Source organism: Myiozetetes cayanensis, unplaced genomic scaffold (assembly GCF_022539395.1).
Source record: "Myiozetetes cayanensis isolate MyiCay16 unplaced genomic scaffold, myiCay2020 scf35, whole genome shotgun sequence".
NCBI lineage: Eukaryota > Metazoa > Chordata > Aves > Passeriformes > Tyrannidae > Myiozetetes > Myiozetetes cayanensis.
Window position 1 is genome coordinate 143,840 of NW_026087577.1, and position 21,159 is coordinate 164,998.

The 21,159-nt window shown below is 65.8% G+C and overlaps 4 protein-coding genes across 7 annotated transcripts; 3 read left to right on the forward strand and 1 right to left on the reverse strand.

Moving 5' to 3' along the window:
* Nucleotides 1-395: 395 nt before the first annotated feature.
* On the forward strand, nt 396-3,431 carry MUC1 (mucin 1, cell surface associated; the record flags this gene model as incomplete). The annotated part of the gene is made up of 6 exons (XM_050327793.1): nt 396-914; nt 1,100-1,173; nt 1,265-1,407; nt 1,697-1,818; nt 1,901-2,047; nt 2,995-3,431. Coding segments are annotated over 6 exons (1,080 nt in total), but the record flags the coding sequence as incomplete, so codon positions are not given.
* A 2,137-nt stretch (nt 3,432-5,568) lies between these two features.
* Nucleotides 5,569-13,966, reverse strand: TRIM46 (tripartite motif containing 46). 3 transcript variants are annotated; one of them, XM_050327840.1, is made up of 10 exons: nt 13,810-13,966; nt 12,121-12,376; nt 10,315-10,658; nt 9,637-9,780; nt 9,419-9,514; nt 9,042-9,295; nt 8,824-8,945; nt 6,730-7,029; nt 6,345-6,642; nt 5,569-6,227 (listed from the first exon to the last, which is right to left on the reverse strand). In XM_050327840.1, exons 1-10 carry the CDS (start codon nt 13,870-13,872, stop codon nt 5,852-5,854), a joined length of 2,253 nt encoding a protein of 750 aa, XP_050183797.1. In that variant the 5' UTR covers nt 13,873-13,966; the 3' UTR covers nt 5,569-5,851. The 3 variants fall into 3 exon arrangements, with proteins under 3 accessions (XP_050183797.1, XP_050183798.1, XP_050183799.1); XM_050327841.1 differs by having other exon boundaries at nt 12,121-12,371; nt 13,810-13,825; XM_050327842.1 differs by lacking the exon at nt 6,345-6,642 and having other exon boundaries at nt 5,877-6,227.
* Nucleotides 13,967-14,491: 525 nt separating this feature from the next.
* On the forward strand, nt 14,492-17,101 carry KRTCAP2 (keratinocyte associated protein 2). The gene is made up of 5 exons (XM_050327878.1): nt 14,492-14,566; nt 15,282-15,436; nt 15,726-15,789; nt 15,993-16,059; nt 16,897-17,101. Exons 1-5 carry the CDS (start codon nt 14,563-14,565, stop codon nt 17,015-17,017), a joined length of 411 nt encoding a protein of 136 aa, XP_050183835.1. The 5' UTR covers nt 14,492-14,562; the 3' UTR covers nt 17,018-17,101.
* A 636-nt stretch (nt 17,102-17,737) lies between these two features.
* On the forward strand, nt 17,738-18,758 carry DPM3 (dolichyl-phosphate mannosyltransferase subunit 3, regulatory). Of its 2 annotated transcripts, XM_050327880.1 has the most exons (3): nt 17,738-17,780; nt 18,343-18,652; nt 18,691-18,758. In XM_050327880.1, the coding sequence occupies exon 2, from the start codon at nt 18,349-18,351 to the stop codon at nt 18,619-18,621; it is 273 nt and encodes a 90-aa protein (XP_050183837.1). In that variant the 5' UTR covers nt 17,738-17,780; nt 18,343-18,348; the 3' UTR covers nt 18,622-18,652; nt 18,691-18,758. The 2 variants fall into 2 exon arrangements, with proteins under 2 accessions (XP_050183837.1, XP_050183836.1); XM_050327879.1 differs by having other exon boundaries at nt 18,343-18,758.
* Nucleotides 18,759-21,159: the final 2,401 nt, after the last annotated feature.

Here is a 21,159-nt window from a genome sequence, read left to right on the forward strand (position 1 = left end):
CAGCAAAGGAGGCTTTATTGGGGTGGTGCCTGAGCCCCACAGCGTGGTAGGGTCACCGCAGGATCTGGGGGTCTGCAGTGCCCAGGTGGACCCACGGTGGTGTCACACCAGCCACAGTCATGGGATGTTCCTGAAGGTCTCGTTGGCCTCATGGGCAGCAGGAGCCACAGGCTCTTGGCTCGTGGGGGTCACGATGCTTCCTGCAGCATCCAGCTGAGAAGCTGTGTTGGGTAAAACCTTCCCAAATCGGGGCTGCAGCTGCCAACTCCTGGTGTTTCCTCCAGGTACACGTGCCATGCCCATGGAGACAACCGCAGAGATGGAAACGACCGAAACGACCGCCACGGAGATGACCACGGAGACCACCCCCAGAACCTTGACTGTTGCTCCACCTGTCTTCCCCAAAAGCACAGGGGGCAGCAGGCCCTCACCCAGCCTCTTCCCCCACGCCACCGTGTTCCCTGGCAAAAACACCACGGACCTCCAGTCCAGCAACCACTCCTTGGGCAACGGCACCGCAGTGTCCATCCCCTGGCAGCCCAGCCATCTCCCATCCCAATGCCACCTCAAACAGCAGCAGCTGGGCTCCCCACCTGGGCACCAACAGCAGCTCAGCCTCTCCCACCACTGTGGATGGTGGCAACTCCAGCGCCAAAGGCAACGGGAGCACCAGCGGTCAGGCCCCTCCCACCCACACAACCTCTGTGACAGCTCAGGGCAGCACGGCTCACGGGCAGACCCCCACCAGGGAGGGTCCCAACCCCAGCAAAGCCACGGCCCAGCTGCCCGCTGCCATCCAGCTGCTCGCCCGCGTCCCGCTGTCCTTCCGCATCATCAACAGGAGCTTCAACGAGAGCCTGCGTGACCCCACGTCGGAGCAGTACCGCAGCCTGAGCCGCACTGTCCTGGCCGTGGTGAGTCCTGTGAGCTCTGCCTGCGCCAGCAAACGCCCTCCAGGCTGTGCCAGGGAGGAGCCGCCTCACCTTGGGGCTCGCCCTGAGCATCCGCTCTGCCGGAGGCTCCAGCCGGTCCTGCGTGGGGAGGTGACGGAGGGGGTGTCTGTGGGGGAGGTCTCAGTCACCCCAATGCTTTGTTCCAGTTTGAACACGTGTTTGGCTGCGCGGGCTGCATGGGCACACAGACCTACATGGGGTGCAGTGAGCTGCGCTACAGGTGAGCAGCAGCAGTGCCCTGGCACGCGCATCCACCCTGGTGCCCAGCCCCTCGAGGGGTGATCTGGGCACTGACACCTCCTCCCACACAGTCAGGGCTCGGTGAAGGTGCAGTCCACCCTTGTGTTTGGGAATGGCAGCAACACTGTCACCCCTGACGCTGCCGAGCAGCGCCTGAGGAAGAGCCTGGACCAGAGTGGCTTCATCATGGGCCTGCAGCTGGACAGCATCCAGAGTGAGTGGGGGCTCTGGGACAGAGTGGGAGGGTGAATGGAGCCCAGGGTGGGGTCAGAGGGCTCTGCAAATGCTGTCCTGTCCTGTCTGGGGCTGTTTGGTGCTGAAACAAGCTCGGGGCTCACAGCAGGCAGAGCCAATGCAGTTTCCCAGTGCCCATGGCAGGCAGCACTAGGAAGAGCAAGTAGGCTCCATGGAAGAGGGCTCAGCCCCTGATACCCCATGATGGGGGTCTCTCAGGGCTCTCTCAGGCTTTGCCCATGGTGTAGACACAGCTCTGCTCCTTTCAGGCTCCACAGAGGTGGTGATGTCCCCAGAACCGGTGCCCATGGTCCCAGACTGGGCCGTTGCTCTGCTGGTCCTGGTCAGCGTCCTGCTGCTGCTGAGCTTCCTCACCTGCCTCCTCCTGATGGTGAGGTGCCATCCCCGTCCTCATCTGTGTTCAGCCACTGAGTCCCTGTTCCCAAGGCCCTGACCCCTTCTCTGTCCCCCAGTCCTCCTGCACTTGCCGCCGGAAAAGCCGAGGGAAGCTGGACCTGCTCAGCCAGAAGGATTCCTACCACCCCATGGCCGAGTACCTCCAGTACCAGAGCCACGGGCGCTACGTGGCCCCCAACAGCAAACCCAACCCCTACAGCCAGGTGAGAGCGAGACCCCCGTCCCGGGGTCCCAGCTGCTGGGGGGTGGGGGCAGAGCAAGGGTACATCCCCTGGATTCCAGGTTAATGGCTGACGGAGCTGGGACGGGTGTCCAGGGAGCTCATCCCACGCCGGGCTCGCCGGGAGGTGAGCGTAACTTTCACGCCTGGCTGGAGCAGCCGCGTGGGGAGCGGTTGCGCGGCCGGCGCGGGCAGACCCTGCCCGGCTCCGGGGAGCTCCCCGCGACCTTGGGCGGCTGCTCCCCCTGCCCAGCCCCGGCAGCACTGCAGGGCTCGCTGCCTGCCCACGCTGCCCCTTCTCCTGCTCAGCTGCATCCCAACGCGACCCTCGGATCTCTTGGTGTTGCAGCATCCTCTGCCATGGGTGGGGAGCGGGACTGGGAGGGCACTGCAGAGCTGGCGGGGGGGCTGATCCCCATAGCCCGCACCCCAACCCACCCCAGCTTCGAAAATGAAGCTGCAGGTGCCGTGTCGGGAGCTGCCCGCAGGCACAAAGGTCTCCCCTGGGTAACGCGGGGTGCAGAACCCGCCCCGTTCCCCTCCCCTTCCCCCCCGTGTCCTGCGCTCCCCCCAGGCCGGGGCTGCGGGCGGGGGCCGTGTCCAGCTGCTCGGCTCCCTGCGAGCAGCTCACCCTGTGCAAATACCAAGGGGCCTGGGTAAATATTTACCTTCTCGCTCGCCGGGCCGGCTTATCGTGTGAGAACACGGCCGGGGCCAGCGCGGCTCCTCCCGCGCACGGGGCGGGGGGGCTCGGGGTGCCCGTGTGGGCCTGGGGTGCCCACGGTTCCCCCTGGCTGGGGCAGCTGCCCCCCACGCCGTTTTTGGCTGCCCATAGTGGCCGTGGGGAGGGTGTGGGGGGTTTCCCTGCTGCCTCCAGGGGAGGGGGCTCAGCCCAGCCCTGACACCCCCTCACCTTTCCTCCCCACCAAGGTGGCCGGCAGCAGCACCACGAGGGCCGGCACCTTCACCTACACCAACCCTTCCGCCGGCTCCGACAACCTCTGAGGGACACGCTGGGACGGAGGGCGGCTGCCGAGGGAGGGGCAGCTGCAGCCCCCCACTCCCGGGGGAGCAGAGCCGGCCCCGGGCACATCCCCCGGTGCCGCTCGGCCCCTCGCCGCGGGCAGCGGGCGCCGGATGGTTCTGGAGCAGCCGGATTCGCGCACATGACAGAACTGGATGAACAAAGACGGGGGCGGGAGGGAGGGTCCCCCGCACCCCACGGGCCCCGCTTGGCTTTGCAACCCTGCTCCGTGCCGGGGGGAGAGAGGGGGGCGGGCTTATGCTCCCCCCTGTGCTCACCCCCGGGGATTCAACTGCTCTTTTTGTGGTGTTATTTTATATAAATATCTCTGTTTGGGGGGTGTTGGTGCCGGGCTCGGCTCGGCGGGGTGGCAGGTCCTCGGGCGGGGTGTATTTATCACAGTTACAATAAAAGGATGGGGGAAGCCTTGTGTCCCCAGGGCTGTGCTGGAGGGGCTCCCCTTGGGCTGTGACAACCCCAGTGTGGCCGTCACCCACCTTGGGTGGCCCCGGCTTGCGCAGTCACTCTCACTTCTCCATCCTGGGGTTGGTGCGGGGGCTGTCACTGTGTCTCCAGTCCCTGTGTCCCTCTGGGTGCTGGGCCCTATCCCTCTGATCCCTCCTGCACTCTCGGTTTCTGTTCACGATCCAACGTGTCTCGTTTTGACGTTTGACACGTCCCGTTTCCCCACGGCTGCACAGGTGGAATGTGATGGAGCCGACGGGGCCGCGCAGCTGCACGGGCTGTGCGTGTGTCACTGGGTGCACATGGCATGTCCTGCCCCTCCTCCCTCCCCTGCCTGTTCCAGGCTGGGGGTCCTCCAAACCCCTGAGGGAGCCCCAAAAAGGCTCTGGGGGCTGCTGGAAGGAAGAGGTGCATGGCTGGAAGGTGGGATGTGCCGAGGGGTAGCAGGGTGGCCCCAGCATGGCAGTGTGTTGGACCTTGGGAATGCCGTGCCTGGTGGCCCCCTGGCAGTCCCAGTTTGGGCTGGGCCCATCCTGGGCACTTGGGAGGGTTTTGGCAACCGCTGAAAAGGCAGAAAAACAAGGAGCCAAACCTTCCTCTATGAAATCCTGTGTGGGTGCAGGCACGGAGCCAGCACTTGACCAGGAACAGCCCCAGGACCAGCCCAGCAGCCGGGGGACGCCTTGGCCACAGCTCTGGGGGGAAGACACTGCTGTGCCAGGTGCCCAGGAACCCTGGCATGTGCTGGGAGGTGTCAGAGCTGTGCTGGGCTGGGGGTGAGAGGCTGGGGGGCCTCTGGGGAAAGGGAGGCTGCCCAGTGGCCTGAGGCTTGGCTGGGGGTGGAGGGTGCACTGATGGGGGGCTGTGGTACAGCAGAGCAACCCCCCCCCCCAGTCCATGCTGCCAGCTGAGGAGGGGGTTGTGTGCCTGGGGTAGAGCCCTGTGGAAAGCAGGGGGGTACCTGGAGCTGCTGCTGCCCCCCCTCACTCCCCCCACACCTCCAGCCTTGGGCAGGGCCCCAGGAATCGAAACTGGCACCAGGGCTGGGCCCTACAAAGAGCTGCCTGTTTGCAGGGAGCCTGACCCTGCGGCCCCCTCACCTTCAAATAGAGAGGGTGGGGTCCCCAGGGGCAGGCACAAGCCTTGGGGGGCCCTGCCCCATGTGGCTGAGCAGAGCACGGGCAGGACCTGACACGTCAGCACTGCCTGGGCTGGGCAGGATTGGCCCCTGCTGGGCACAGCCTGAAGGACAGCCTGGACCCACAGCACTCCAACCCCACAGATAGCCCAGCCCCACGGTCAGCCTGGCCCCATAGCCCCCCCAGGTCCACAGACAGCCTGACCCCATGGCCTCTGGCTCGATGACCCCATGGTCAACCCAGCCCCACAGCCCCCTGGCCCCATGGACAGCTGACCCCCTGGCCTGCCTGGCCCCCCAGCCACAGCTGCCAGGGAGGCTCCCGAGGAGTCTGGCATCGCAGTTTATTGTAGGAAACCATGAAAATACAGCGATTGTTGTAACAGAACCCAGGAGAAATGACAGCAGCTCGGACAGATCCCGGCACGGGAGCTGCCGGCACGGTCCCCGCGGCGTGCGGGGCTCCCCTGGGCGGGTCGGATCCGGACCCCGCGGCCCCAGCCCGCCCCGGCCGCGTGCGGTTTGGCACCGAGCGGTGTAACGGGAGCCAAGCGTGGCCCTGGGAGCACGTGCAGGCAGGGCACAGGCAGGGCTGGCCAGGCACATGGCTGCCCAAGGACAGGGCAGAGAGGGGGCACCGGGAGGGACCCCTCGGTGGCTGTGTCCGGGGAGGGGCCGTGCCCGGCCGGATGAGCCGCGTTGAAAACGAGCCATTTTACAAAACGTCTTCACACCTTGTTCCAGCCCAGCCTCCCCCCCCGCCCTCTCCCCTACCCCGTCAGCCTCCCCCACCCCAGCCAGCACCCAGCCTCTCCCCTCCACCGTCAACCCCACTGTCACCTGCCTCCCCCCTCCCTGCGCAGCCCCGTCCCCCTCCCTGACCCATCTCGGGCTAACCCTCTGCCAGCCCTGCCCGCAGCCCCAGCCCAGAGCAGCCTCGGGCCGAGCTGGGGCGAGGGGCAGGCGGACAGGGCGAGGAGGGGACGGCAGAGCTGTCCCCGTCCCCCCCCATCCCACAAAACAAACACCTGGCCTGTCCCCAGCAGTGGCAGGGCCGGGGCTGCCCACCCTGTGCTCTGCTCCCTGCCCACGTGTGACCCCCCCGGCCTCGGAGCTCTCGGGGGGCACAGCCTGGGGCACGCGGGGAGCCCGGGCACGGCTCAGTCCAGCTTGGGGAAGCCCCCGATGGTCACTTTCCTCTCCTGCTTGTTGGCCACCAGCTCCTGGAGGTGCAGGGCCCCGCCCCCGATGAAGCAGAAGGCGGGGCAGACGGGCCCCGAGCAGTCCACGCCGCACTCCCAGAGCTCGCGGAAGGACACGGCGTCGTAGAAGCTCACCTTGCCCTGCTCGTAGTCCAGGCAGATGCCGATGCGGGGGGGCAGGGGCACGGTGCAGCCGTTGGGGTCGCGGGAGGTGAGCGCCGAGCCGTGCGACAGCAGGATCTTGCCCATGCCGATGGTGAGGAAGGCGTAGGGGGGAGGCGCCTCCACCGTCGTGTCCTCTGCCCCGCTGTCGTGGCCGCTGTCGGGGTCGTACCTGCGGCAGGAGGACAGGTGAGTCCCGGCACGCCAACGCACACCCCAGTGCCTGGTGTGGAGGCAGGAACAGCCAGAGAACCCCACCCACCCCGACCCCGCTCACCGCCCCGCTCACCTGGGGCTCACCACGTCCTGCGGCACCTGGAACCACTCCTGCAGCTTGCTCTCCAGCCCCACGCCCACCTTCACCAGGTAGGAGCTGGGGTCCACGCAGCAGGCCCAGTAGCTCTTGCCCTGGGTGATGGCCACGTCGCCGATGACCAGGTCGATGGAGAGGTGGCAGCTGGTCATCAGGCGCTCGGCGGCGAAGAGCATGGGGATGCCGGGGACGCTGCGCACCGCGCGCTGGTCCTTGCTGATGGCCAGCCGGTCCCGGTTGAAGCCCCAGCGGTTGTCCAGGAAGAAGTTGAGGACTGCAGGGAGGAGAGGAGGAGGAGGGTGAGCGGGATGATGCACCGGGGCGCTCTGCAGGTGCTCCGATCCCGCCGGTCCCCCCTCACCTGGGGCGGGCGGCGTGTGCAGGTAGATGTCCTCGCTGTACTCCCCGAAGCCCGCCTTGTTGTAGCCCTTCACCCGCAGCACGTAGACGCTGTCGGTGTCCAGGTACTCGACCAGGGCGCAGGTGCCACGCACCTCCTCCCGCCGCTGCCACAACTTCAGCCCCTTGGCCTTGGCGTCGGTCTTGCGGAACTCCACCGTGTAGTGCCAGGCGGGCGGCGAGTGCTGCGGCAGCCGCCAGCACAGGAAGATCTGGTCGTAGGTGTAGGTGCGCTGCGTGTCGATGACGGGGGCCTCGGGCGCTGCGGGGAGAGGCACCGGCGGGCATCAGGCAGCATCCCCCCCCCCGCAGGCGGGGAGGCGGCCGGACGCAGGGACGGGGGCATTCCGGACGGACGGACGGACGCACAACCAGCGGAGTCTAAAGGGGGGTCTGGGCTGCGGAGACCGTGTGTCGGCACCGGAGGAGAGCGAGAGTCGGGGAGACAGAGGAGCTGCTGCTGTGGGGCTCCAGGGACCAGACAGGCCGAGTGCAAGTCGGGAGGGAGGAGAGAGAGAGAAAGAGAGAGAGAAAAAGAGGATGGAGGCAGCGGGAGAGGAGGAGGAGATGGGGATGGCGGGGGGTAGGGGATGGGAATGGAGGGGGAAGGGAATGGGATGAGGAGGGGGGTGGAAAGTGGGCAAAGAGAGGGACAGAAATGGGGTGAGGAAGAGTACAGAAATGGGGTGAGAGTTGGATGGAAATAAGGAGAGGGGGAATACAAATGGGGGGAGGATGGGGCAGAAACGGGGTGGAAATGGGGTGCAGACAGGAAAAGAAATGGGGTGAGAAGGAGATTGAAATGGGGCAAGAAGGGGGGTGGGAATGGAGCAAGGAGAGGGATGGAAACGGAGAGGAAGGGGACAGAAATGGCATGAGAGGGAAAGGGAAATGGGGTGAGGATGGGCCAGAAATGAGGCAAGAATGGGGTGGAAATGGCACAAGAGGGGAACAGAAACGGGGTGAGGAAGAGGATGGAAATGGAGGAAGAGGAGGAAGGAAATGGGATGAGGTGGGGGTGGAAATGGGGCAAGAAGGGGGATGGAAATTGAGCGAGGATGGGAACAGAAATGGGAAGAGGGGGGATGGAAATGGGGCAAGGAATGGAAATAGGGCAAGGAAGGACATGGCAACTGGGTGAAGATGGGGCAGAAATGGGGTGAGGAGAGGAGGAATAGAGCAGGGATGGGGTGGAAATGGGGCAAGTGACAGTGGAAATGAGGTGAGGAGGGGATGGAAATGGGGCATGAGGGGATGAAAATAGGGCAAGGGGGGGATGGATATGGGGCAACGAGGGGGCAGAAATGGGGCAATGAGTGGGCAGAAATGGGGAAACGAGTGGGCAGAAATGGAGCAAGGAGTGGGACTGAAATGGGGTGAGAGGGGGATGGAAATGGGGCGAGGATGGGGATGGAAATGGGGCGAGGAGGGGGTGGGAGGGCAGGAGGAGCGGCGGCAGATGGAGGAGGCAGAGCCACCGGCTGCCAGCGCCTGCGGGCAGGACGGGCATGGAGGATGGTGGCGGAGCAGGGCCAGGGTGGGAAGGGGATGGAGGGATGGAGGGATGGGAAGAGAGAGCGGGGCGGCTCTGGGGCAGGGGTGTGACTTGCCTCAGTTACTTCGGTGACGCCTCGGCAGCGGCCGCAGCCTATAAACAAAGAGAGGTAGAAGCAGGTCTGAAATGTGTCGCCAGCGGGTCCGGCAGGGCCACGCGGCTCCTGCCCTGCGGGAAGCGCCTGCCCGGCAGCGGGGCAGCTCCGTACTCACCCACCGGCACTCCTGCTGCCCTCACCTGGCACCACGGCCCTGCCTGTCTGCTCTGGCACAGGGCAGGGCAGGGATCTTTTTTTTTGAGGGGGAGGCTGCTGGGGCGAGGGGGGGGCCGTCCCTGACGGGGAGGGGGCACCGGCAGATCCGCGAGCGCCTGCCCGAGCACGGCCCCCGGGCAGCAGCCCGAGCTGAGCTGCGGCTCCGAGGCGGGCAGGGAACCACCCTGCCCACGGGGGCTGCGCCTCCACACGGGGCACAGCCGGTGCCCGGGTCCCGCTGCCTTTACCTCGGATGAAGGCCAGGTCGGTGAGCAGCTTCAGCTCCCTGCTGACATCCAGCTGGAAGTGGCTGAAGGAGGCGGTGGCCGCAGGGCGGAAGCTCTGCAGCGAGTCGGTGGCCCTGAGGATCCTGAAGTGATGGAGAGTGGGAATGCTGGGGGGGCACTGCGGGCACCAGAGTGTCCTGACTGCCCCCCCAGCATCCCCATGGCCACAGCCCCACTACCTGTTGTGCAGCTGCTTGGCAGCCTGGACAAAGCAGGGGTGGTCAGTCTCCTTCAGCACCTCCTGGGCGTAGCCCACCATGCCCGAGTTCTCCAGCATGGCCTGGTGCTCCCGGATCTGGCCGTGCAGGCTGGCCAGCCGCTCCTGCTGGCACTCCTCGATGGCCTGCAGCAGGGTGGCCCTCTTCTCCTCCAGCATGGTACAGAGGGCCTGGATCATCTGTGACACCTCCTCCTTGGCCTGCGAGCCATTCACCTGCCAGGCATGGGCATGGCAGGGTCAGCATGTGGCACAGCCTGGGACTGGAGGGGAGTGGGCTGGCAGTGCCACCGCTGCCTAGGGACAGCTCAGGACCAGGCAGGCACCTTCCCCCCTCACCTCCGTGTGCTTCACCGTCTCCTCCAGCTCGGCAATCTGGGTCTGCACCGTGTCCTGGCTGCTCAGGATGTAGGCGAGGCTCTTCGTCAGCTTCTCCTGCAGGGAGGTGCTGAGGTGAGGTGCCAGCAGCCCCCACCTCGCCCCCCCCCATCTGCACCAGGGCTCTGTGGTGCCCCCAATTCACAGCCAAAGCCCAGTCTGGCCCCAGCAGCCCTTACCCTGAGGGCCTGGTAGGCGCTGAGCACCGGGGTGATCTTGTGGCTGGTGTGGGTGCGGCGCACGCGGCAGAGCTGGCACACGAGCCGCTGGCAGGTCTTGCAGTAGTGAGTCACCTCCTCCTTGTGCTCCGGGCACATCAGCCCCTGCACGGGCACAGTGGGGCTCAGAGGGGCTCTGCAACCCCCTCCTCCCCCTGAGGATACCACCCCTGCACCTCCAAATCATAGAATCACAGAATCACAGAATGGTTTGGCTTGGGAGGGGATGTCGAAGATCCTCTCGTTCCAACCCCCTGCCATGGGCAGGGACACCTTCCACTAGACCAGGTTGCTCCAAGCCCCGTCCAACCTAGCCTTGAACACTTCCAGGGATGGGGCAGCCACAGCTTCTCTGGGCAACCTGTGCCAGTGCCTCCCCACCCTCACAGTAAAGAATTTTTTCCTAATATCCAATCTAAACCTACTCTCTTTCGACTTGAACCCATCCCTCCGTGTCCTGTCGCTCCAGGCTCTCCTAAACAGTTCTGCCCCATCTTTCCTGCAGCTTCCCTTCAGGTGCTGGGAGGCTGCAATTAGGTCACCCCAAAGCCTTCCCTTCTCCAGGCTGAACAACCCCAGTTCTCTCACCCTTAATCCTCTCAGCCCTGGGGGAAGGAGGACCCGCAGGGGAGGCCGTACCTTGGGGCGGAAGGTGAGGGTGGGGGGCGTGGGCTCATGCTGGGCTTTCTGGGTGCCCCAGGGGTGGTAGAGCTTGAAGCACTCGTTGCAGAAGCTGGACTTGCACTCGGTGCAGCCCTTGGTGGCCTCCAGCTGCGGGGGCTTGCAGAACTGGCACATGATGGCCGCGCTGATGTTGATGGTCTGCCGGTACCGCTCCACCACCCGCTCCAGCGTCAGGTTGCGGAACAGGCTGCCCAGGCCCCTCTCCCCCAGGTCCACGTCCCGCTGGCAGGCCGGGCATGGGAAGCTGACGGTCTGGGGGTGCACGGCCCCCCGCTTGCGCCCTGGGTAGGTGCCAAAACCTACGGGAGGCAGGAGAGGAGGGGGTGTCAGTGGGGGCCCTTCCAAGGGTAGCCCAGGTCACCGTACCTGTCCCCATCCCTTCCAGTTGTCCCCATTCCCAGGCCCTCCAGCCACCCCTGTCCCCAACCTCTCCACCCACTCACATCCCCTCCAGCCACCCCTGTCCCTCTACCCTCCAGCTATGCTGTCCCTTCTTTGGCCATCCCCCTCCTCTCCAGCCACCCCCATCCCCTCCAGCCATTTCCCTCTTCTCCACTCATCACTGTGCCCTCTGTTGTACCTCTGGTGTCTCATCTGCCCTCCTCTGCAGCTGTCCCCATCCCCTTCAGCCACTGCAATCCCCTCCAGTTGTCCCCATCCTCTCCAGCCATCCCTGTCCCATTCCCTCCAGCTATGCCTGTCCTATCCAGCCACCCCTTTCCCCTCTGTTGTCCCTGTCCACTCTGCTGTCCCCATCCTCTCCAGCCATCCCTGTCCCCTCCAGCCACCCCCGTCCCCTTCAGCCATTCCCCTCTTCTCCACTCATCACTGTGCCCTCTGTTGTAGATCTGGTGTCTCATCTGCCCTCCTCTGCAGCTGTCCCCATCCCCTTCAGCCACCGCAATCCCCTCCAATTGTCCCCATCCTCTCTAGCCATCCCTGTCCTCTCCAGCCACCCCCTTCCCCTCTGCTGTCCCTGTCCTCTCCAGCCATCCCCATCCCCTCCAGCCACCCCCATCCTCTCCAGCCATCCCTGTCCTCTCCATGCCACCCTTCCCTCTGCTGTCCCTGTCCTCTCCAGCCATCCCCATCCCCTCCAGCCACCCCCATCCTCTCCAGCCATCCCTGTCCCATTCCCTCCAGCTATGCCTGTCCTATCCAGCCACCCCTTTCCCCTCTGTTGTCCCTTTCCACTCTGCTGTCCCCAGCCCCTCCAGCCATCCCTGTCCCCTCCAGCCATCCTCCTCTTCTCCACCCATCACTGTGCCCTCTGGTGTCTCACCTGCCCTCCTCTGCAGATGTCCCCATCCCCTTCAGCCACCGCAATCCCCTCCAGTTGTCCCCTTCCTCTCCAGCCGTCCCTGTCCTCTCCAGCTCTCCCCTTCCCCTCTGCTGTCCCTGTCCACTGTGCTGTCCCCGTCCACTCCAGCCATCCCTGTCCCCTCCAGCTGTGCTGTCCCCTCTCCAGCTGTCCCCTTCCCCTCCAGCCACCCCAATCCCCTCCAGCCACCCCCATCCTCTCCAGCCATCCCTGTCCCATTCCCTCCAGCTATGCCTGTCCTATCCAGCCACCCCTTTCCCCTCTGTTGTCCCTGTCCACTCTGCTGTCCCCATCCCCTCCAGCCATCCCTGTCCCCCTCCAGCCATCCTCGTCCCCTCCACCCACCCCTGTCCCTGTTCCCTCTGTCCATCCCCCTCCCCTGCAGCCCCCCCGGTGCCCTGTGCCACCCCTGCCCCCTCTGCCGTGCCCTCCAGCCCCACCTGACTTGAGGAGGCGGTCGAGGCGGTCGGGTTTGGGGACGGCCCGGCGGCCCAGGCGGGGGCTGCGGGTGGAGGGGGTGGCGGCGGGCGAGGTGGGCTCGGAGGTGGGGTCACAGCACAGGTGGCCGTGCTGCAGCAGCACCTCGCTGGCACACACGTGGCACACGTTGTGGGTGCAGGGCAGCGCCAGCGGCTGCTTGTACATCTCCTTGCACACCGGGCACACCAGCTCCCGCTCCATGTTCTTCATGCTGGTCTGCGGAGAGACAGGGGAGCGTCACCCGCTGCCCGTGGAACGGGGCTGGCACCAGGTGGGACCAGGGCTGGGATCAGAACCAGGGCTGGGATCAGAACCAGGGCTGGGATCAGGGCTGGGATCAGAACAAGGGCCAGGATCAGCACCAGGGCCTGGATCAGCATTAGGGCTGGGATCAGCACTGGGATCAGCATTAGGCCTGGGACCAACAGAAGGGCCAGGATCGGCATCAGGGCCAGGATCGGGGTTGGGACTGGCACCAGGACTGTGGACCAGGATCAGGACTGGGACCAGCACCAGGAATCAGCATCAGGGGCAGGATAAGCATCAGGACTGGGATCAGGGCAGGGATCAGCATCAGGGACAGGATCAGCACCATGGCCAGGAGTAGCATCAAGGCCAGCATCAGGCCTGGGAGCAGTATGAAGACTGGCATCGGGGTCAGCACCAGGATGTGGCCCAGGGCTGGGCCAGGACTGGGAACTGAGGCCACACCAGGACCAGGATTGGGGCAGGCATAGGACCAGGACCAGGACCAGCAGCATGGCCAGGATCAGGCCCAGTACCAGCAGCATGGTCAGGATCAGAAGGAGCACTGGGACCAGCACTGGGATGGGGCTGAGGCTGAGATCACAGCAGGATCAGGATCGGGAACAGCACCAGGACCAGTATCGTGACCAGGGCTGGAGTGGGGATGTGGACTGGGTCTGGCATCTGAGCCAGGATTAGGCCTGGGACCAGCAGCTTGGTTGGGATCAGGAACAGCACTGGGACCAGAGCCAGGATGGGGCCCAGGGCTGGGATGGGCCCAGAGCAGGGCCAGGATCGGGTCAGGATCAGGACCGGTTGGGATGGGAATGGAGATCACCACTGGGATCAGCACCAGGATGGGGCCCTGGGCTGAGATGGGGATGGAGACTGGGGCTGAGATGGAGATGAGGACCAGCACTGGGATCAGTGCCAGGATGCATGCTGGGATGGAGCCCGGGGCTGGGATGAAGATGGGCTGGGGCTGGGATGAAGATGGGCTGGGGCTGGGAGCCGGGATGGTGCTGGGATCTGGGATGGGGATCAGGATGGGGATGGGATCCACGATGGGGATGGGATCTAGGATGGGGTCCGGGATTGGGCCCGCAGTAGAGCCCGGATTGGGCCCGGCACTGGGACCAGCGCCAGGACCGGGCTGGGAACCAGGATGGGGGCCGTCCCCCCACCCCGGTGCTCCCGGTGCTCCCGGCTCGGCCGTAGCTCGGTGCGGGTGGGGAGCCCGGATCCGACCCTCCCCGGGGGTTCGCTGCGGTGCTGCGGGTCCGCCGCCCGCCCACCCCTCAAGGGCATCGGCCCCCCCGCCCCGCGTTGCCACGGCGACCCGGTCCCGGGGGACTCCTGTCCTCCTCCGCCACCCCCCATCCTCCGCCGCCGCGGGCGCTCACACTGATGCGGACGAGCGCGTCCATGATGGAGGTGAAGGTCTGCAGGTCCTCGCCCTCGGCCATGGCTCCGCTCCCCGCGCCCGTGCCCGCGGCGGCGGCGGCAGCAGCGGCGGCCGCGATCGCCCCGGTGCGTTGCAGGAGCGGCGGAGCCGGGGAGGGAGGGAGGGACGGAGTGGAGGGAGGAGGGAGGGAGGGGGGGGGCGGCGGCGCGCATGCTCGGCCCGGCGGCACAGGGGCGGCGGCGGCACCGGGAGGTGGCACCGGGGATGCTCCCGCCGCACCGACGGCAACGCGCGGAGGGCAGCGCGGCTCGCGGACCGGCGCCTTAGGGTGGGTGGGGGCGGGCGGGATGGGCTGGTACCGGAGGTCATACCGGGGACAGCACCGGGGGTAGCACCGCGGAGGGGGTCCCGCCGTGGGTCCCGGTGCCGGCGCCGGGAGTCCCACACTGCCGCCCCCCACCGCCAGGGGGCGCCCCAGACGGTGGGGGAGCTGCAGTACCGGTAACGGCCACCGGAGGGCACCCCTGATGCGGGGGAGCTGCAGTACCGGTAAGGCCACCGGGGCACCCGTGTTGGGGGAGCTGCAGTACCGGTAACGGCCACCGGGGAGGGTCCGAGCACCGGGAGGGGAGGGGCGGGGCAGCCCGCGCATGCGCAGCGCCTCCTCTCCGGTGGTGCCGCCGTGTCCCTGCGCAGTGCGCATGCGCGCAGCGCCGCACCGGGACCGGTACCGGGACGGGACGGGACGACAATGGGTGAGGGGGGGAAAGGGGGGAGAATGGGATCGTGATGGGATAATGGGAGGGAAGGAGAGGGGGTGGTGGGTGTAGGGGAGCGGGAGGAATGGAGCGAGTGGGGAAACGGCGGTAATGGGGGCCGGGGGGTAACGGGGATGGACGGGATAACGGGGTGATGGGGAAAGGAGGGGTGATGGGGCTGGGGGTCACGGCGGCAAAGGGGCGCGAAGGGTGACGTGGATAACGGGGGTAGGCGGATAGCACGGGTAATGGGGTGGGGGAATGGGGCAGTTGGGAATGGGGATAATGGGGGCTATGGGGGTTGGGGGAACTGGGAAGGGGAAATAGGGAAAGGGGGTAATGGGGACGATGGGGAAAGGAGGGGTGACGGGGAGCACCGTGGGTAACCGGGGTAATGGGTGCAAGGGGGCACAAAAAGTGATGTGGGTAATGGGGAAATGGGGAGTTACGGGGGCTGGGAGGTGATGAGGGGCAAGGGGGCACAAAGGGTGACGTGGATAATGGGGGAAAGGGGGTAACGGGGGCAGGGGGGCAAAATGGGGCAAGGGAAAATGGGGCAGGGGAAATGGGGGGTAACTAGGCAGGGGGAAATAGGGGAAGGGGGAACAAAGAGGAGAGTAAAGGTGGCACGGGGCAGCCCCGTGGCTGCAGGGTGGGCTCACCCCCGGGGAGTCCAGCCCCGGTGCCGGTGCTGAGCCGGCCCCGGGCACAGCCGTAGGCACGGGCACGTCCCTGGCGCTGTCGTCGCTGCTGTCGCTGCTGCTGTTCGCGGGGATGCAGATGTACAGCCGGCAGCTCGCCTCCACCGAGTGGCTCACCATCCAGGGGGGGCTGCTGGGCTCGGCACTCTTCGTCTGCTCCCTCACTGTATCCCCGGGGATGGGCACCGGGAGGCGGGATGGGGAGGGGGCAGGGCTGGGGGAGGAGGATCAGGGCACCAAATCAGGGAGCTGGGAGTGAGGATGGAGGATAGGGGCCAGGGCTGGTGGGGAGGGGGGCCAGGGCACCAAATCAGGGGGCTGGGAGCTGCACCGAGGGGGTGGGGACAGGGGACAGGAGTGGAGGGGCAGGAGCAGGGCTATGGGGAGGAAATGGGATGGCAGCAGGCTCCAGAGCACAGCAGGTCCCTGTTCTGCTCCTTAACCCCCACGCCCAGGCCTTCAACAACCTGGAGAACCTCATCTTTGGGAAGGGCTTCCAGGCCAAGATATTCCCTGAGAGTAAGTGCTGGAGGGGGGCGGGAACACCCTGGTGTCCAAAGGCCCTTGGAGGAGGGGTGGTTGTGCTCCAGCGGTGAGACTGGAGGGTCCCAGCCCTGCCCTGGAATCCTGGGAGCTCCCCCTGAGCTTTTCCTGGGCTGTGGGGGGGGTTGTGGCACCTGGGGCAGCGCAGCAGCCTCGTGTCTCTCCTGCTTTCTCCGCAGTCCTCACCTGCCTCTTGCTGGCCCTGTTCGCCTCTGGCCTCATCCACAGGGTCTGTGTGACCACCTGGTACGTCCAGAGCTGCTCCAGAGGGGGGGGAGCGGCTGGAGGGACTCGTAGGGATCATGGGGGCACTGGGAGGGGAGCAGGCCACTGGGAAGGGCTGCCAGGGACCCCTCGGGGGCTGATGAGAACGGTGGGATGTGAGGGGAGGGCATTTCAGAAGGGCAGGAGAGTGGGATCCGAGGGGAAAGTGTTTGGGAGGAGCAGAGTGGCATCCAAGGGGAAGGTGTTTAGGAAGGGCAGCACAGTGGGATCCAAGGAGAGGGTGTTTAGGAAGGGCAGCACAGTGGGATCCAAGGAGAGGGTGTTTAGGAAGTGGAATCCAGTGGAATCGAAAGGAAGGTGTTTCAGAAGGGCAGGAGAGTGGAATGTAAGTGGAGAGTACTGGTTTAGGAAGGGCAGCACAGTGGGATCCAAGGGAAGGTGTTTAGGAAGGGCATAGGAGTGAGTTCCAAGAGGAAGGTGTTTAGGAAGGGCAGGACAGTGGGATCCCAGGGAAGGTGTTTAGGAAGGAGCAGAGGAGTGGAATCCAAGGGGAAGGTGTTTAGGAAGCAGCAGGGAGCGGAATCCAAGGGAAAAGTGTTGGTTTAGGAAGGGCAGCACAGTGGGATCCAAGGGGAAGGTGTTTAGGAAGGGCATAGGAGTGAGTTCCAAGAGGAAGGTGTTTAGGAAGGGCAGAGGACTGGGATCCCAGGGAAGGTGGTTAGGAAGGGATGAGGATTGGCATCCCAGGGAAGGTATTTAGGAAGGGCAGCTCAGTGGGATCCCAGGGAAGGCTCTGGATGATCCTGGCGTGTTCCTGCCCCCGGCAGCTGAGCAGCCTTTTCCCTTCTGCCCTCTCAGCCTCATCTTCTCCATGGTCGGCCTCTACTACATCAACAAGATCTCCTCCACCCTCTACCAGTCTGCAGCGCCCGTCGCTGCCCCTACCAAGGCCGTGGGCAAGGGCAGGAAGAGGAATTGACGTCCTGGTGCCCCTCCCGGAGCAGCCCCCTCCCCATGGCCACTCTGGGACTCACCCCCTGCCCAATAAAGCCATTTCTTTGTAGCTTCTTGTCACGGGTTTGGCTTCTCCACCAGCTCCCAGCCCCGGGTTCTGTGCCCTGCTGGAGCAGCCCTGGAGGCTGGGGTGGGTTCTGGGGATGGGCAAGGGGGGAAATCTGCCTGGACCTGCAAGGGAGGAGCATCCCAGCAGAACCAGGCAGGTCGGAGCAGGGGCTGGAGCGGGCAGGGGGTCCGTGGGGGTGCCAGGGCTCGGGGCTGCAAACCCCTGCCCTGGCACAGCTGAGGGCTTGGCTGGGCATCACAGGTCCATCCCCAGGGCACCGCGGGGGTCACCGGGGCAGCCCCCGGAGCGGGATGGAGGTGGGGAGGGTGGTGGTGGGAACGGCAGCCGTGGGAGGGCCGGCAGGACCTGCTCCCACGCCGGGGCCCCGCGGCCGGACGCGGAGGAAACCAGATGCTTCCTGCGGCTCCGGCCGCGGCCGACAAAGCCCAGCGCTTCCTGCGGCACCGGGAGCGGGGCCGGGCCGGGGGTCCCGCCGGGGTCCCGCCGGGGGTGTCGGTCCGTTTCCCGCCCTGCCGGCAGGGGGCGCCCCGGAACTACAATTCCTGGTCTTGGAACTACAAGTCCCGGCGGGCCCCGCGCGTGGCGCCGCGGCAGTGACGTCACTGCTTGCGACGGGGGGCGGAGAGCGGCACCGGGACCGGCACCGAGTCCAGGCCAGGTGGGGGCGGCACCGGGACCGGGTCTTTTGGGAGGGCTCGGAGGGGCCCCGGCGGGGTTCGGGGATGGGCTCCAGTCTAGAGGTCTCGGGTGGCGCATGGAGGGGGACTGGGCCCGGGGCGGTCCCTCTCTCCCGGCTCCCCTCTTCCCTCTCCTCCCCGTCTCCCGGGCCGCCTTTTCCCTGTTCTCCCTCCCTGCTCTCCCTTCCCTCCCTTCTCTTTTCAGTTCTCTCCCCCACTACCTCCCTCTCTCTCCGCTCTCCCCATCTCCTGCTCTCCTAACTCCCCTTTCCTCATCTCTCTCCTCTCTTCTGGTTCCCCTCTTCCCTTTCACCCCCCCCACCTCTCTCCTCCCCATCTCCCGGGTCACCTTCTGCCCATTCTCCCTCCCTCCGGCTCCCCTTTCTCGCCCCTTCCCTTCTCCTCTCTTCTCCCCCTCTCCCAGGCTGCTTTCTCCCCTCTTCCCATCTCCCCCTCCTCCTGACTCCCCTTTCCCCATCTCTCTCCTCTCCCAACTCCCCTCTGAGCTGCCCCTCACGTCCCCTGTCCCCTCTGTCCCCCCAGGCCGCCATGACCAAGCTGGGGCAGTGGCTCTTCGGGCTGGCCCTACTGGGCTCAGCCTGGGCCGCGCTGGCCCTGGCCCCGCCGGGGCTGCCAGGGCCGCTCCGCCAGGCCCTGCTGCCCCTGCCCATCTACCTGCTGGTGGCCTTCGGCTGCTACTCGCTGGCCACCGTGGGCTACCGCCTGGCCACCTTCAACGACTGCGAGGAGGCGGCGGCCGAGCTGCAGGAGCACATCAGGGCGGCCCGGGCCGACCTGCGGCGGAGGGGGCTGCGCCTGTGACAGCAACAGAACCTGGGGACAGCAACAAAACCTGGGGACAGCAACAAAACCCGGGGACAGCAACAAAACCCGGGGACAGCAACAAAACCCGGGGACAGCAACAAAACCCGGGGACAGCAACAGGACCCAGGGACAGCGGCTGTGACAACAACAAAACTCGGGGATGGCGGCTGTGACAGCAATAAAACCCAGGGACGGCGTCTCCTGGCGCTGCTCTGTCACCCCAGGCCATTGCTGAGGGCACTGGGGGTCCTGGGTGCTGCTGGAAGAGCCCCCTGTGGGGAATCACTCGGTGTGGTGTGGGTGTCTGGAGGGGTCTCAGTTTGCCCACCACCCCGAGGGGCTTTCAGGAGCCCACCCTGGCCTCTGCCTCCTCCGGGGAGCTCCCTGTGGATCTCAGCTCTGGAGGTGGATGTGGGGCCGTGCCCTGGCTGCCCTTTAGATGTGGTTTGCCTCCGGCAGGTGGGAGCAGGAGGAGCCTCCTCCCGCCCCGCTGGCCGCGTTCCCGGGAAGGAGGAGAGGGACTGGCTCGGGTGGAGGGGGCGGTGGAGCCTTTAAACTGCGCCATGGCCCCTCCCGGGGAGCTCCCCGCTCCTACCGGATCCTCTGCCTATCCAGAGCTCCACACTGGGCAGGGGGGGCTCTGCCTGGGGGTGCCCCACACCTGGGGACCCCCCGCCCGGCATGCCCGGACCTGGCTCCTCCAGCCGAAGGATTTTGGGATTTTAACGATCGGCTGCACGTCCCCTGCAGAGAGGAGCCGTCGGGGAGCGGGAGGGAGGGCCCGGGTTAATTAGCAGGAGTGGCTAATTAGCAGTTTCCTGGGCAGCAGTGGCGGCTGGGAAGCTCCCGGCGTTCACCAGCACAGGGCTGGCTGAGGGTGGAGTGACACCACCCCGGGTTCAGCCACTCTGGGGGGTGGTTGGTGGGGCTGGGACCACAGGGAGAGGGCAGCAGTGTTCGGAGGGCTTCTGACAGCCCTCCGTGGGACACTCCGGGCTATCAGGGGCTTCTCATGGCCATCAGGGGCTCCCTGTGGTCATTCAGGGCCTCTTCACAGCCCTCTGTGGGCTACTCATGGCAATCCAGGGGCTACTCCAGGCCATCCAGGGGTTCCCTTTTTGGTCATTCAGGTGCTACTCCCAGTCCTCTGGACTACTTAATGGCAATCCAGGGCCTTTACTCATGGCCATCCAGGAGCTACTCATGGCCAACCAGGGCCTACTTGTGGTCATCCAGGGGCTACTCCAGGCCCTCCAGGGGCTACTCCCAACCCTCTGTGGGCTACTCATGACCCTCTGCAGGCTCCTCATGGCCATCAGGGGCTCCCTGTGGTCATTCAGGGGCCACTCCCAGCCCTCTGTGGGCCACTCATGGCAATCCAGGGCCTTTACTCCTGACCATCCAGGGGCTACTCCAGGCCCTCCAGGGGCTCCTTGTGGTCATTCAGGAGCTACTCCCAGCCCTCTGTGGGCTACTCATGATCCTGTGTGTGGGCTACTTAATGGCAATCCAGGGCCTTTACTCATGACCATTTGGTGGCCACTCATGTCCATCCAGGGGCTACTCCCAGCCCTCTGTGGGCTACTCATGACCCTCTGCAGGCTCCTCATGGCCATCAGGGGCTCCCTGCGGTCATTCAGGGGCTACTCCCAGCCCTCTGTGGGCCACTCATGGCAATCCAGCGCCGTTACTCATGGCCATTCAGTGGCCACTCGTGTCCATCCAGGGGCTACTCATGGTCATCCAGGGGCCACTCGTGACAATCCAGGGCCTCTCCTCACAGCCATCAGGGCCACACAGCCTGTCCAGCAGCAGCTCCTCCCTGCGTGGCAGCGTCCGGGGAAGCCGCTCCGCTGCCTCGGGCCCGGCGTGCGCGGCCACGTCACGGAGGCAGCCGGAGCGACCGGTCGGGTGTGTCCGTGGGGAAAGCTGCCCTTTCCCGGGGCTGTGGGGCCGGGCTGGGAGCGCTCCTGGAGAGAGTGGGGGGCTCCTCCCCACCGGGAGCAGCCGGAGCAGGCAGGAGGGACAAGATGGAGCATGCCAGGAGCTCGTCCTGCCTCCCTCCCTCCCTCCCTCCCACCGGCCCCATTCCCTCCACACGGATCCCATTCCTTCCACATGGATTTCTCCCAGGCTTTGTGTGTGAGGGTTGAGCTGCAGCCCTCCAGCTCCTGCCACCGCTTCCTTCATCCCACCAGAGTGCAGGGTAGGGGTCCTGGGGGTTCTCCTGCACACGGGGAGGGGTCACTTTTCGCAAGGCTCTGGGTTGTTTGCCGTGTGGTTTCATCCCCCCGCGGCACCGGCCCGATATCTTCATTCCAGATCGCTGTTAATTGATCAATTGACGCGGGGTCGATGGCTGATCCAGGCCTGCTCGATCCGTGGGGGGTTTAACAGGGATTTCCATCGATTCCCAGCTCCTGGAGTGGCAGCAGCTCCACAACAGAATTTCCCCCTTCCCTGGTGGCCCCGGGTGGCAGCTCAGGGGGGGCAGAGCAGACCCTGACAACGCTGCTGTCCCCAGTGTCCCCTGCC

Bases quoted from the DNA above. Each gene is read 5' to 3' on its own strand.
- TRIM46 (XM_050327840.1), bottom strand. From the start codon at position 13,872: ATGGCCGAGGGCGAGGACCTGCAGACCTTCACCTCCATCATGGACGCG. The intron at 9,781-10,314 runs GTACGGCCTCCC...GTGCCCGTGCAG, and splicing joins CCCTCACCTTCCGCCCCAAG to GGGCTGATGTGCCCGGAGCA. The intron at 6,643-6,729 runs GTGAGGGGGGAC...TCCTCCCTGCAG, and splicing joins GCACACGCCGCCCGCCCCAG to TCCTCAACTTCTTCCTGGAC.
- DPM3 (XM_050327879.1), top strand. From the start codon at position 18,349: ATGACCAAGCTGGGGCAGTGGCTCTTCGGGCTGGCCCTACTGGGCTCA.
- KRTCAP2 (XM_050327878.1), top strand. The intron at 15,790-15,992 runs GTAAGTGCTGGA...CTTTCTCCGCAG, and splicing joins GGCCAAGATATTCCCTGAGA to TCCTCACCTGCCTCTTGCTG. The intron at 16,060-16,896 runs GTACGTCCAGAG...CTGCCCTCTCAG, and splicing joins AGGGTCTGTGTGACCACCTG to CCTCATCTTCTCCATGGTCG.